The 15,253-nt window shown below is 46.2% G+C and overlaps 1 protein-coding gene across 2 annotated transcripts in view; it reads right to left on the bottom strand.

Moving 5' to 3' along the window:
- ZFHX3 (zinc finger homeobox 3) overlaps positions 1-15,253 on the bottom strand; it is a 159,171-nt gene that overhangs the window by 25,298 nt on the left and 118,620 nt on the right. For both annotated transcript variants that reach the window (XR_004281115.1, XM_032323796.1), the window contains exons 5-6: positions 5,199-5,332; positions 4,841-5,041 (exon numbers count right to left, since the gene is read on the bottom strand). Coding sequence is in view for 1 of the 2 variants with exons in the window: in XM_032323796.1 (XP_032179687.1) it covers positions 4,841-5,041; positions 5,199-5,332 (335 nt within the window). In the remaining variant the exon portion in view is untranslated. The remainder of the gene's footprint in view (positions 1-4,840; positions 5,042-5,198; positions 5,333-15,253) is intronic.

The following is a 15,253-nucleotide window of genomic DNA, read 5'->3' as shown; positions in this document are numbered from 1 at the left end:
GGGAAATAAAAGAAAAAATAAACTATTAGGATTACATCAAAATAAAAGGCTTTTAACATAGCAAACAATCAGCAAAAGACAACCTACTGAATGGGAGAAGATATTTGCAAATATATATCCAATAAAGGGTTAGTATCCAAAATATATAAAGAACAACTCAAATCCCCCCCCCCCCCGAAAATAAGTCAGTTAAAAAATGGGCAGTTCATGTCTTCTGCCCATTTTTTGACTTGATTGTTTTTTGGGTATTGAGTTTGAGAAGTTCTTTAGAGATCTTGGATACCAGCCCTTTATATGTAGGGTCATTTGCAATTATCTTCTCCCATTCTGTGGGTCGCCTCTCTGTTTTGTTGACTGTTTCCTTTGACGTGCAGAAGCTTTTATCTTGAGAAAGACCCAAAAGTTCATTTTTGCTTTTCTTTCCCTTGACTTTGGAGACGTGTCTTGAAAGAAGTTGCTGTGGCCAGTGTTGAAGAGGTTACTGCCTAAGTTCTCCTCTAGGATTTTGATGGATTCCTGTCTCACACTGAGGTCTTTCAACCATTCAGAGTTTATTTTTTTGTATGGTGTTAAGAGAATAGTCGAGTTTCATTCTTCTGTATATTAGGTGTCTAATTTTCCCCGCACCATTTATTGAAGAGACTGTCTTTTTTCCATTGGATATTTTTTCCTGATTTGTCGAAGATTAGTTGACCACAGAGTTGTGGGTCCATATCTGGGCTCTCTATTCTGTTCCATTGATCTATGTGTTTTTGTGCCAATATCATGCTGTCTTAGTGATCACAGCTTTGTAATATAGTTTGAAATCAGGAAATGTGATGCCCCAGCTTTTTCTTTTTCAACATTTCCTTGGCGATTTGGGGTGTTTTCTGGTTCCATACAAATTTTGGGACTGTCTGCTCCAGTACTTTGAAAAATGCCATTGGTACTTTGATCAGGATGGCGCTGAAAGTATAGATTGCTCTGGGCAGCAGAGACATCTTAACAATGTTTATTCTTCTGATCCGTAAGCGTGGAATGTTTTTCCATCTTTTTGTGTCTTCTTCAATTTCTTTCTTAAGTGTTCTGTTTCTAGAGTATAGATCCTTTACCTCTTTGGTTAGGTTTATTCAAAGTTATAAAGCCATCAGGGAAATTCAGATCAAAACCACACTGAGACACCATACCTTATACCAGTTAGAATGGCAAAAATTGACAAGGCAAGAAACAACTCATGTTGGAGAGGTTGTGGAGAAAGGGGGACCCTCTTTCACTGGTGGTAGGAATGCGAGTTGGTACTTTGGAAAACAGCATGGAGATTCCTCAAAAAGTTAAAAATAGAGCTACCCTATGACCCAGCAATTGCACCACTGGGTATTTACCACAAAGATACAGAGGTAGTGAAAAGAAGGGCCACACACACCCCAGTGTTCATACCAGTGGTGTCCATGTCAGCCAAACTGTGGAAGGAGCCAAGATGCCCTTCAACAGACAAATGGATAAAGATGTGGTTCATATATACAATGGAATATTACTCAGCCATCAGAAAGGACAGATGCCCAACATTTGCTTCAATATGGATGGAACTGGAGGAGATTATGCTGAGTGAAATAAGTGAGCAGAGAAAGACAATGATCATATGGTTTCACTGATTTGTGGAGCATAAGGAATAGCAGGGAGGACATCAGGAAGGGAACAATGAAGGGGGAAAAATCAAGAGTGGGAGACAAACCATGAAAGACTAGGGACTCTGGGAAACACACTGAGGGTTTCAGAGGTGAGGGTGGTGGGGGTTTGTGTTACCCTGGTGATGGGGAGTAAGGAGGGCATGTATTGCATGGAGCACTGGGAGTTATAAGCAAACAATGAATCATGGAACGCTGCATCAAAAACTAATGATGTACTGTATGGTGACTAACATAATAAAAAATTTTTTTTTAATCTTTAAAAATAAAAAATGGGCAGAAGGCCTAAACAGACATTTCTCCAAAGACATCCAGATGGCCAACAGACATATGAAAAGATGCTCAACATCACTCATCATCAGGAAAACGCGAATCAGAACCACAATGAGATACCACCTCACACTTGTCGGTCACCAAAAACAGAAGAAAAAGCAAGGGTTTGTGAGGATGTGAAGAAAAGGGAACCCTTGTGCACTGTTGGTGGGAATGCAAACTGGTGCAGGCAAAGTGGAAAACAGTATGGAGGCTCCTCAGAAAGTTAAAAATACAACTACCCTATGATCCAGCAATCCCACTACTAGGTGTTTGCCCAAAGAGTACAAAAACGCTAATTTGAAAGGCTACATATACGCACCCCTCTGTTTACTGCAGCATTATTCAGAACTGTCAGACTATGGAAGCAGCCCAAGTGTCCATCCATAGATGAACGGATAAAGATGATGTGGTATGGCATAGGTACACAACGGAGTGTTATTCAGCCAAAAACAAAAAGCGGGGGGGGATGAAATCTTGCCACTTGCAGCAACATGGATGGATCTGGACAGTGTAATGCTTAAGTGAAATAAGTCAGAGAAAGGCAAATAGCGTATGATTTCACACGTATGTGGAATTTAAGAAACAGAACAGATGAACAAAGGCGGGAAAAAGAGAGGGATGCAAACCAAGAAAAAGACCCTTAACTACAGAGACCAAAATAACGGCTACCAGAGGGGAGGTGGTGGAGGGCTGGGGGGAAGAGGTGGTGGGGACCAGGGATCCACTGATCATGATGAGCACCGAGTAACTTACAGAATTGTTGAACCGCTATATTGTACACCTGAAACTGATAGAACACTGTTAGCTATACCGGAATTAAAATTAAAAACTTTTCCAAAAAAGGTCTCCATTTCTGTAGACAACATCTCCATTATCGGCTGTGGGTATATGAGGGGCACAGGATTTTCAGTACAAGATGCCAAGTGCAACCCCTTTAGGGATCTCATTCCCCCTGCATAATTATGTTGTCAGGAAGAGGGTTTATTACCCTGGTTCATTTATGAATTCTCCAGTCTTCTTATGCTCCCTGGCATTATATACAGTTTTATATGCGCAGAATCCTCAGTGGTAATCTTAACAGTGGGTGTCCAACTTTACTGTGCATAGAATAACCCAGTAAGGCTATAGAATCACTTTCATCTGAGTCTGCAAAAAGGTTAAGAATCACTGCTGAAAAGATGCTGGTGAGTGACATCCTGAAATAGCTTAGGGATTGGTTCCCCAGAAACGCAGTAGTACCATCTTGTCCTTTAAGACTCTGTTGGTACATGAAGATTCATCATGACCACCTGATTCACTACGTGAAATGTACCTTACTTTTGCTGCTCTAAAAACATGACAAACAATGGATATTTGAAATATAATTTATATTCGAGTCCCTAGTGATATATACATGAAACCTACTGTTTAATGTGAACTGGTCATACAGATTACTACAGCTCACATTTCATAAACCAGATTTGTCTTAAACAGGAGAAATAACCAGCTGAACAAAAGAAAATGTCATTAAGTATTAAAATTGTTCCCCACATCTCCTTCTGTTCCTTCAGGCTCCTATGGTTCCAGGCCATCAGTGGGAAGGGTGATGAGGCCTGAGAAATTCCCCTTGTTATTTCCAAGGTTGGTAAGAATGTCAATATCTATAACACAGAAACCCACCCATTCCAAGAAGACGGGTCTTTTCACGATGTTCACCAGTTTATCTGAAAATACCCATGGAAAGTGAATTTATACTTGAAAGATCTCTGAAATGAAACTTATGCTAGGTCACCTTCAGGTTCCCTATTGCCTGCTAAAGTTCTCTTGATGCATTATCAATTATACGTTCCTCACGACTAAACATCACTTAGAACGTTATGCACCCACCTTGCATAACCAAATGGGATAGGACACGCCGAGAGGTTATATGCCTGTGACCCGCACATTACAACGTCAAATTCTCTAGGAAGAAGACCTCTCTGGGACTCTTCAGACAAAAAGGCAATCAAATTAACTTCTTATTACTCCACTACTGAAATATGTTAGAGGTGAGACTAATTCTCTTTGGTCGTTTTTCCTCCAGTGATCAGGAAAGGGCTCGCACAGCGGTCCCACCACAGAGAGAAGAGCAGGATATTAGTATGACCTGTAGTATTTTGAAAACTTTGCACATTACAGTGGGATTTAAATCTTTACACTAAACTTTCGGGCCATGTTACAGTAGTCACTCGGAGCCAGGCTTTTAACTCTGTAGGTGCAGCAACACCATGTTCAAAGTGCAAAGCTCTCATCCACGAATCCACACGTCCCATCTTCCTGTTCTGAGCATCAAAGCAGCCCCTGGAGAAACTCCCACATCACGGGGTCACATTTGGAGCGTTCGAAAATACGGGCTCGAATTCCAACTCTGCCACTTACAAGTGGCATCACGTTGGCTAACTTTCCTGAGTCTGAGTTTCCTGAGCTGTCAACGTAAACACGTCAGACTTTTACTCTTTGGACAAGGCTGCTGTGAGGGTGAAATGAGCCTAAGAGCAAACCCAGAACATGACCGATTTACTAAAGGTTTGGAGAGTCCTAAGAACTATATCTTCTTGGGGACGGTTAATTCACCTAGACCTGTGCGCCAGCCCGGGAGGGGCGCCGACAAGGGAAGGTGAGAACACAAACGTCCTCCGTGCTCTGGGCCACAGTCAGCCCGTGGTCACGCCGAGCCGCAGGCAGGGCCAGGAGAACCAAGGTCGCAGAACTAGGATCGTTTTTGACATTTCCAACTCTACGCTGGCTTGTCATCCAGCAACACAGAATCTTGTCCACCTTCCTACATCACCTTTGCCCTCTGGGGAAAGCGACGCCCCAGGTCTCGCCGCCTGCCACCTTACCGTCATAATGAGCTTCTCCACGCAGTCAGGCGCCACGCTGTGGAGGTGGGTGAGGTGCAGCTGGAGATGGATCTTGTTGTTGAGCATGTCCTGGCACAGGGGGCAGCGCAGCATGGGCTGCACGGAGTGCTGCGTCATGGCGTGCACCCGGAGCCGGTTGACGTCAGCGTTGCTGTACTTGCAGTAGGGGCACTGGTACATCTGTGGGGGAACACGCCCACCCTCTGGCTGAATATCCGGTTCCCACCAGTGCCTGGGTCTGCCCCAAGCCCGCCCACCTGAGACTGTGCTCCCCCCGCTGGTGTCTAAAACGCACCCCCCCCCACCCCGCCCCGGGCAGAGCCCCTTCCGGTCTCACCTGCTCTGGTTTGGTCTCCTCTGATGTTTTAGGTCGCTTTGAAGAGAGAGGAGATTCCGAGCTACCTGTGAAGGAGATGCGTTTGGAGGTTGCAGGAGAATCTGTCAGCTCCTTCTCTGCTTGGCTGGACGACGCTGGAAGAAAAAGCAGAAGACACGATATAGCAGCCAGACCAGGCCAGCTCCCAGAGGGTTGGTGCTGGGTGAAAATCAACATTCATTTATAGCACAGGATTTTCTCGAAACACCAAAATTCAAGTAGGATGAGCATCCGGACTGACTTATCAAGCGCGCTGGAAAAGAAGCAAGTGTTCCTTTTTCCCCCATGAATTTCTGTCACTACTTTAACAACTGAACACTAAGAAAAAAAAAGATTAAGAAATGGACTGAAATGCTCGGAAGTGGATTAAGCTAAACTCAGAGTATTGACTTCCCCCAATGAGGACACACTCAGCCGGCCGATGGGGGCCTAAGTGGGTGGGAGAGTCTGACCAGTTGCTTTGCCAACTACCACACAACTCCAGAACCGACACATTCTGCTTCCACAGATGTAATCGACTCTGTGCTCCCAACCTGACAGTCCCAGGGCTTGGAAACACAGCACAGCATGTCACTAGAGACAGAAGTGTGACCTGAGAAAGGTTCATGTGGCTCTGCATACAAATACTTGGGGAAAAAGTCAAGTTTGGGTTTAGCAACCTGCTTTCGGGGAAAAAGTAATTGAAGAGTGGAATAGTTAGGGCATGAATCCAACTTAAAATCTAGCCAGCGCTCCAGGCATAAGCGTTTATTCAGAGTGGGCGGTAAGGAGGAAAGTCCCCTATCTGCTTGCCCCAACCACACCCCATTCTACCAAAAAAACCTCAAAAAACCAAAACCAAACAAACAAAATGAACAAACAACCAATGAACAAACAAACAAACAAACAAACAAAAACAGTTAACGAGGAGAGTCACATGAGACTTAAATAGCGAACAGTGTGGGCAGAAGGAGTCCTCTGAAGCATGGAAAAAGATCTGGAAGATTTTGCGAGAAAACCACTGGGTTAAGGGCTTAACCGGGGGGGGGGGGGGGGGGGGGGGGCGGCGGGGAGGGGGGACTCTCCATTGTAAACACAAATCCCAACATGGTTGGATTTGGTCATTCCAAAACCTGGTCAGTATTCAAGGGTTGGTTCTCTCGCGTGTTTTGGACACACAACTTCATTTTTCACAATTTTGCTAAAAATGATTACTAAAATCCTCAAGATGGTAGTGAGAAATACATGCCCATCCCCTCGATGAAAAATAATTTGACAAGGCACTGAGGTCACTGGTTTAGAAAGCCTAATTTTTGCTCTTTCATAAAACTGCTGCCTGTCTCACCCGGTCTAGTTACCTAGACGGTGTTTCCACTTTATGCTCAGCTTTGAAATCTGTTCTGACATGGATACCAAGATGCTGTCATTATAGATGTGTGCTTTAATAAACAATTTTAGAAAATCAATTTTATTCATTAAAATCATAAGGCCACAAATAATTTTGAAAAAAAATTGCTAAATGCAGGAAATATTCCAGGAAGTTGATGCTCTTCCCAGAATGCACATATTGTGACCTTTACACCCCAGTATCTTGGTAACCTGGTCTACATAAGTTTGTAGGGCATCTATTATTTAAAAAGTACAAGGACAAGCATTTTATACACAGACCCCTCCTCCTCCCAACACACACATTCATAACAGTACTTTAATCTGTCTCGAATCGACTTCAAACCCATTTTGCTCTTAATGGGAGTTATTCATTTTCACTTGAAAGGTAATACATGACGGCTGGATATTTAATGTGATGGACTCGCCGCCGATTAACTTGGTGCTGTAGCGTTCCAGACCGGTTCCCCCACGGCCCACTTCCCATCTCCCAGCCCCTCAAGGAACCCTGTGTCACAGGTTTCTGACTGCCCGGTGTGATGGGCTCCTACCTGAACACTCCCCCAACAGGAGTCCTCAACTAATGGCTCAGGGTCTCAAGTGCCCCCCGACTCTATTCCCCATCATTTTCCATTTCTGCTTCCTGGTTACCGTCTCTGTGTTAACAGTCCAGGTGCACTCTGCAGACGGGATGAGTGGAGGCATGATGTGGTGCTTACAGGTGCTTACTTGGTATGGCCATCCCTTGCCCATTTCCACCTCCGACCTGCAGGCACCGGTTGGGTTCTGTGCTTAGTTAGGAACGAGCCGCTATCTGCTCCTCCTTCCGCTACAGGCAAACCAAGACGCAGATGCCACTGCAAACACCCATCCCCCGTCTTTTTGTTAGTCCGCCTGACCTGAAAACAACACTCTCTTTTCCACGACCACGCACTCTCTTGGAAAGGCTCGCAGTCTGCCACTAACCCCCCTGGTAGGAAGGTTGTCAGTTGCGCCACTGCACAGCCGCCGGAGGAGACGAGCACCCAGGGCAAGACCACCCGACTCGTCTCTCTCCCTGGGCGCCAAAAGGCAAACAGAGAGTAGCCCATGAGGCGTTAGCGGCCTCGTCTGACCAGAGTGCTCCCTCTCCCTTCAGTGCGGAACGCATGGTGAATTGTAACGAGGTTGCAGAGGTGAGAATTCTGGTTTCAGAAGCCACTATTCTCTCCCTTTGCATGGAGCAGGGAACTTTTATTACTTTTTTTCCCCCCAAAACAAACTGCTCTGGAATTCTAAAGCTTCCTTTGTGAGCTCAAGCTAAGGAGTCCTATAAAGTGTTTGTTTGGTTTTTTTTTTAAATAAAATCAGCATGTTCTCCCTTGTTCCTTTCTCCCCAGTAACACAGCAGCCCTGCTCTAATACGAAATAGTGCACCCACTGTTGTAAAAAAAAAAAAAAAAAAAAAAAAAAAAAAAAAAAAAAAAAACAACTTCGGGAGCTCATGTCCCTTCTATCCTGGACAGCCTGCATGTTTATTAGACCTGATGTGGTTAGAAGTGGACATTAGCCACCTGTAGCTCACAAGCTCGTTCCCTGAAGATAAAGCTGTGCCATTCTCATAACAGATTCTATTAACACCCAGTTACAATCCCGTTGTGTTTCCCCGGGTGATGTGGGGACGGCTCCTGAGAGTGAGGTTCAGTAGGCCGACAGCCCCCTGCTAGCTTGACCTCAGTCATTACAATGTCAATCTCTATCAAGACATGGCATCGAGGTCTTTATATAATTTCTGTGGACATGCGAACAGTTTCGCAAGTTCTCTGTCAGCATGTTGGACGAGGGCTGACTACAGGCCACAGACAGTCTGAGGTTTCCTCAAGCTGCTTCTCTCTGAACAACGTCAAAAGGGCCAGAATCTCAAAATCAATTTCTATTTCAGTTCTGTCTCGGCACACATTGGAGGCCTAAGTAAATGAGGCCACACGAATACGAAGAGAAAGTACCTTGGGTTTCTGCTTTGAAGACTTTTCTAAACTTTAAGGAGAGATGTCACAGTCTAGGAAACATTATTTAAAAAATCAATTACTGGTCACTTTAAGGCCACTATGACATCACAGTAATTAATTGGAAATACATGCACTTCGGAGACGAGCCTTGGTTTAAACAGTGCCTGGAACCTTTGGTTTAGCTGGCAACAAAAAGCCAAACAACTTGAAGGGTTCCTACCTGTAGTGGGTTTTATACTAATGACAAAATGAACTGGAAACAATCTAGGTCTCTTACAACAGGGGATGCTCAAGTAAAGAATGGTATTAAAGGACATTACAAATGATAGTTGTGAATCAATGTAGAAAGTTCTTGAGAATGCTAAGAAGAAAAATATGCACACCATGATACTACTGTGGAAAAAAATAAGTGCTAGAAAAGAAGACTAGGGTGTCTGGGTGGCTCAGTCAGTTGAGCATCTGCCTTTGGCTCAGGTCATGATCCCAGGGCCCTGGGATCAAGTCCTACATCAGGCGCCCTGCTCAGTGGGGAACCTGCTTCTCCCTCTTTGCCTCTCTCTGTGTCTCTCATGAATAAATAAAAAAAAAACTTTAAAAAAAAGAAAACTAGAAGAAAATGTTGTATTTAGGTAATGGAATCATGGACCACTTTCCCATTTTCTAAGATTACCAAGTACTTATATTATTTTTAATATTACAGTTTAAATAGCTCAGCATTTAAATTCAACTGTCCATGACAATGTTGGTATTTGGATCTGTACTCTGCAAAACATCAGGTGTTTTTTGTTTTTTGTCTTTTGTTTTGGTTTTTTTTTTTTTTTTTTACTTTGCTGGTTAAAGCAATTTTCTCATTTTGGCAGCTATGTCATATAAAAATATGTGTTAAATCTCAGCGAATCTTCCGCAGGCAACATGCTGGGCTCCTAGCACTTGGAAGGGGATAGAAATGTGGCAAGCACCCACGTGAGTGCGCGGGCTACAGATTACATACTCTCCCGAGCGAGGCAGATGGAATAGTGACAGTGGGATGGCGGATCCCAAGCCCTACCGCAGACTGACAGGATGTAAGCTGTGCGTTCCTTGCCGCACAGACTTTCTAAGGAGTGAGAAAGCACTTGCTCGTCAGGAGTTAAGGTTGTCCTACCCAACTTGTCCCTGTCCTTCTTAGAGGGTATGAAAAATTCCAAGTTGCCTTTCTGGGCCAAAAGCCATGCCACCGTTTCCCCCCTTAAACTGTGACAGGTTGGTCACCACAACTGAAAAAGACAAATACTAAGAGAGGCAGACCTGACTCATGACTCTCTGTCTTATTCTCTACCCAGAAGGCAAAATAATTTTTATCCCAAAAGGAAACATAGCAGTCAACACATGGCTTCTATAGGAGGGCAAATCAGTTCTGCACGGAGACATCAACTTCCATTAACTGTGCTTTTAACCTACTGGGAAAGTATTTAACTTCTAAAAATAATTAATTCAAAAGGTACCCCTCTTGTCATACTTAATTAGAGGGGATGGGGGAAAAGGGGCACTAACCTAAAATCATGCAAGTTTTGCTTGCGATTTTCAAGAAATAGTCTTAGTTTCTAGGCACAAAAAATAATTAAAACAAGCCATGTAAAGTTTCATGTAGGAAGTGACTGACTTTAAAAGAATAGTACAAACTTCGGGGGCTTATAGAATGACCAAGTATGGTTGAAAACAGCCTCTGGAACTTCACCTGTTAGAACCAGTCTTCCAATTCCAGTCCTCACTAATGAATTAAAATCTGAATCACTGAAATTTTGGCCACAGGAAACTTAAAAGATGTATTCGCAATGCCACAGACCACCCATGGAGTTAAGGCCCCATGTGTCACCTGCTGATGGGCTCTGTACTACTCTGAAACCTGGCAAGGCATGGAGTTGCTGCCTCATGAAGAAGAAAGCTTAAGAAAAATTGGAAATGAAGTTTTTTGCTTCCTCCAACTAGCAGCCATGACATCAAAAAAATCCAAAGTACGTAAAAGTAGTTTCTCTAGTTCACAAGCAAAATTCATCTCGTGACTCAATGGGGCTGCTGGCGTGGCTGATACTCTGTGCCAAAGGCTAGCCTCCCTTTGGCCTGGGACCTCCCTCAGGGAGATCCGGCCATGCACTGCACTGTTCACGTTGCTGGGAAGTTTCTTCTGCGTTTCTTCTCCTCCTGGTGGGGTGGCAAGGGATCCTCTTCCTTATGGGGGCTCCAAGGTGAGCCCACTGAGGGCCTAGGCTGCTGCCCAGGAGAAGCCAAAGGCCGCCGCCACCTCCACGTCTCAACCGTCAGACTCTTAGCTAAAGTACCACTGACAGCCCCTCCATCTCCCAAACCAGCGACATAATGGAGGAGCCAATTAGATGATTATTAATTCATGCTACTTTCCGTAAGCCAGGGGTTCTCATCGCCTTGCGTTCCGTAAACCAGCTTGCCACCTGCCCCAGAAATTTACTGCAATCTTTCATCTCTCTCCATTGACGAGGGGGAAAAAACCTCACACGACTCCGTATAACGTTGGAGTTGGGGTAACTACCCCAGCACACTAGAAGACTCAGAAGCGTGACCAGATCTGCAAATGGTCATTTCAGCTCATAATGACGACGAAATGGAAGGTTCGGTGTGCTCTTTCCATAACTCTTCTCCTTTAGCGTCAGACTTCCTCTAGACAGCAGAAATGTAGCATTATCATGGGGTAATCTGTGCTTCTGGACTTTGTGACCTTACACTGTTGCTCAAAGTGCAGCTGCTCTTGGTGTTTGCTTGTGATTCCTTCCCCGGAGGACAGGCTAGGATTTCATACTCCCATCTCTATGCAACGACTGCTCTTGATAAGTGGCCAGAGAACTGGCTAAATTCTCTTCCTCCCCTAATACAGAGAACAGCAGTTCCTCTAAAGGATGTGCTTTGCTGCCAACTTGGTCTTTTAAATGCACAGTCTCATTCTACCTTAAAGCACTTAAAGATGTTTCCAAGAGAAATCAGAAGCATGCACTGGTCACATACACCGAGGGGGGTGGTCTCCGGGCTGCGGCTGAGGCAGAGTAGGGGGGCTCCTCTCCCATTTCTGCCCAGAGGTGTGGGACAGGTCTCAAACTCCAGCCTGGTGGGGGTAAGAACCTTCTCTTCAGACACAGTCTCATTCTCTGTAAGTGCAAGCTACACGGCTTGTGTTCGTCCCTAGAAAGCATTTCAGAGACGTTTAGCCACCTACTCAAGAGGTACGAGAATATGCCTAGATGGAGAGAGTAAGACATCCTGGTATCATCAACTTCTCAGACACCTCTTTCTGTTTCTATAAAGGGTTTCAAAGAAAATCTGAGTAATAATACTACAGACGGGTGTAACTTGTACTCAGGGAACCGCTGATTATTTTTCTCTTCCAAGTCGGATGTGAACTAGATGGGCCAACACTTTGGAAATGCAGAAGATCTTAGGTATTGCTGTTACTACTACTACTACTATTATTATTATTATTATTATTATTTTGCTTTTTATTTGGAAAGAACTACAGATTCCCAAGGGTTGCACCCACCGTGCAGCGAGGCCCGGTGTCCCTATCCCTCGTGTTACCTGTAGCCAGTGTGCAGGCAAAAACTTCTAGACCTTCATTCACGCTTCATGGTGATACCCTGTCTCTCTGACCAGACCTCTTTCTCACTTCCAACCCTGCCATCAGAGAGGGCACCTGCCAAGACTCGGGGCTTGCCGAACTACTGCCTTTCGGGAAAGCTCAGTATCTTCTGCACCCAGCGGGGGGCTCAGGACCTGCCATTCAGTTGAAGGAGAAAGAGTTCTAGAAACCCCATGCATGTCACAAGATCACAGCCCCAAGGTTCTCAGACTCAAGTGTGAGTCAGAAATCCCTGGGAGGGCTTGTTAAAATGCGGAGAGCAGGCCACGCCCCCCAAAAGCAGTCTGATTCAGAGAATTTGCATTTCTAGGGAGTTCCTGAGTGATGCCCTGAACTTTCAGAACTGATCTCAGTCAGTCCCTGCGTCCCAGAGCCGGTGGGGACCACAGTTACAAGCGGGGGCCTGGCAGGTGTAGGTGGATCTGCCCGTCCACCCCCAAATGACCGCTGCCGACGAGACACTCGAATCCTCTCTGCTCCCGGAGGGCCGCTAGGCCTGGTCTCCAAGCTACGTGTTTTCCCCCTCAGGCCAAAGGTCAAAGACTAAATGTGGCCACCCCTCAGGGACCCTGCCTGCTCTAGAACAAATGGAGACACATTTTCCAAGCCAGAAATTCAGAGGACTAGCCTCCATGTGCTCTGTTATCCTGCTGTATAACCCAAAATAACCACAGACCACCTTGCCTAGGATGTCTTGTTCTTTCTATGTGTCCTGGAGAACCTCTGTGGAAAGAAGGCAGCCGGCCGTGGGCTCTTCCCGCTCTGCAGAAGGAGGAAGCACCTTTTCATCGCTGGCTTGCCTGGTCCTGGCACCAGCAGGCCTCACTGACCCCAGGTCCCCTCTGCTTCAGCGCTGAGAGGGATGCAGAGATCCACACGGGCTCCGGCGCGCCCACGTCAGCAGGCTGGGAGAGCACGATCGCGCTGTGCTGCGGGGCCTCTGCCTCCCCAGTAAGCAGCCTCGCGGTGGACGGGTGGGCCTGGGCAGACTGGTAGCTGCCTGCTCTGCATCTCTGGGGAGGAAACAGGGCTGGGCCCTACATCAGAGGCGTCAATCTGCTACACTAATTCCTTGCTGAAATATGCCTCAGGCTGCTTAACTGTATGGACTTGAGCTCGCGAAAGGACACCCCACAATTCCATCTGGAGACACCTTGCTCCCCGTGCAGCAGGTATGGGAAGGGACCACCTTTACAGAACAGAGCCACCAGCTACCATCTTTTAGAACAGTGGCTGTCCGTTTATTTAATAACTTCAAGCACTGGGCTGCCACCATGTGTTTGGCTTGTGTGCTGGAGGCTGGGGGGTCCCGGGGCCAAGCCATGTCTCTTCACTTTGAGGTCTTTGTCAGCCTGTCCATTTCCGGCCTCCTGTCAGCTCCCCACTACCATACCCCCCGCCCCCCGGTATCCTGGTTTCCTCTGGCACAGACTCCTGAGGTGCCCACAGATGCCGTCTGCAGCCCTGGTCACTGTGTCTCTGAGGATGGAGGGCCACAGCGGGGGGTGAAGAGGGGCTGCACTATCACTCTGTCCCCTGGTTGAATTACAGGGATTTGGAGAAAACCAGGGCAGAAAGGACCTCAGAGACCCTTGCATGGACAGAACACAAGTCCAGAGGTGTAAGATGTAGGTCAAAACAAGGGGGCAATGTGGGTCATTCAGAGACTAGGCCAAAGTTAATTAACAGAGGTTCACCGAGTCCCCATCAAATCCAACATTAATTAGGCGAGTTAGGGTCCCTGGGCCCCAGCACAGCGCAGAGTCCCAGAGATGGGAATAAAACAATACTTCTCCAGTTTCTCCTCTGTCTCAAACCTATCTTCCTAAAATACTCATGAAATTTTCAGAATGAAAGCGAACTTGTGAAAATGAACACATCAAATCCAGGTCCGAGCATAGTGACAGGCACCAAGAGCTCTGAAGTGAACTTCCCAGCACCCTTTCAAATCAACTTCCCCCATGATCCGCCCAAGGATGTTTTTTGTTTTTTGTTGTTGTTGTTTGGTTTTTGTTTTTGTTTGTTTGGGGTTTGTTTTGTTTTGTTTTGTTTTGTTCTGTTTTTGCTAATTCAGGTTCAGCAGGATGGTATGAGAATCTGTACTTGGGGAAGAAAGACAACATCACTCATGCCCCCTGCAAGGCGGGGGGAAATGGCAACGATTCTCGGATTCTCTTTTCCCATGTGGGTTTAAAGGACCAAGAGACTGGAAAGGTCTCGTCTTGGCATCTGGCACAGTACAGAGAAAGAGGAACCCCAGCCGTATTTGCATCCCTACTTTTCTCCGTACCCCCCGAGTCCCAGGTTGGCTCAGAGCATTCCGAAGGGCTGGGAAAGCCACCTGTGCGGTGGGGCTGGGGCTTCCATACACCTTCGGGGACTCCCTCAGAACTGATGTTTCCCACCTGCTGTTTTCCTAGGACCGAGTTCCCTTTATACAAAGGCCTCGGGCCCCCTCGCTAGGTGACGAAGCGCAGCGGTTCGCAGCGCTGACCACGCACTGGCTCCCAGCCTGGCTGTGTGACCTCCAGCACGGGGCCCGACTACGCCGAGCTCACAGTTCCCTCATCTGTCAGTGGGATCACGGTGTCCGCTCCTAGGGTTTCTGTGACGCTGGCGAGACGGCGGGCATACAAAGCCTACCACAGAGTCCAGCACAGAGCGCGAGGGCTTGAACACCGCTTGCTGTGGATCATTTTTAGCAATATCTCGGGAAAGGATACCGGTCCATGAGACGCCTGGTTTTTAAAGAAGCACAGATACCCTACATTTGTCATTTCCCCATATTAACATGGAGCAATCGTACTGACCCACAGGTTTGCCATCTAAAAAGCAGAAAACAGAATGACTTGGATTTGAAAATGTTGATGGTCACATTATTTCACGCAACCGGTCGTTAATGAAACATTCGAACGGTATCAAGCACTCGCTAAGTGCTAGAGATTACAGAAAAGAACGGATGCCACGTTGAGGGGAGATGAAGAGGCAGATCCCGGAAGACTCTGAGGGCAGTGGAAATA

This window comes from Mustela erminea, chromosome 19, assembly GCF_009829155.1.
Source record: "Mustela erminea isolate mMusErm1 chromosome 19, mMusErm1.Pri, whole genome shotgun sequence".
NCBI lineage: Eukaryota > Metazoa > Chordata > Mammalia > Carnivora > Mustelidae > Mustela > Mustela erminea.
The sequence above is the reverse complement of the archived record's forward strand: the minus strand, read 5'-3'. Positions and strand labels throughout refer to the sequence as shown.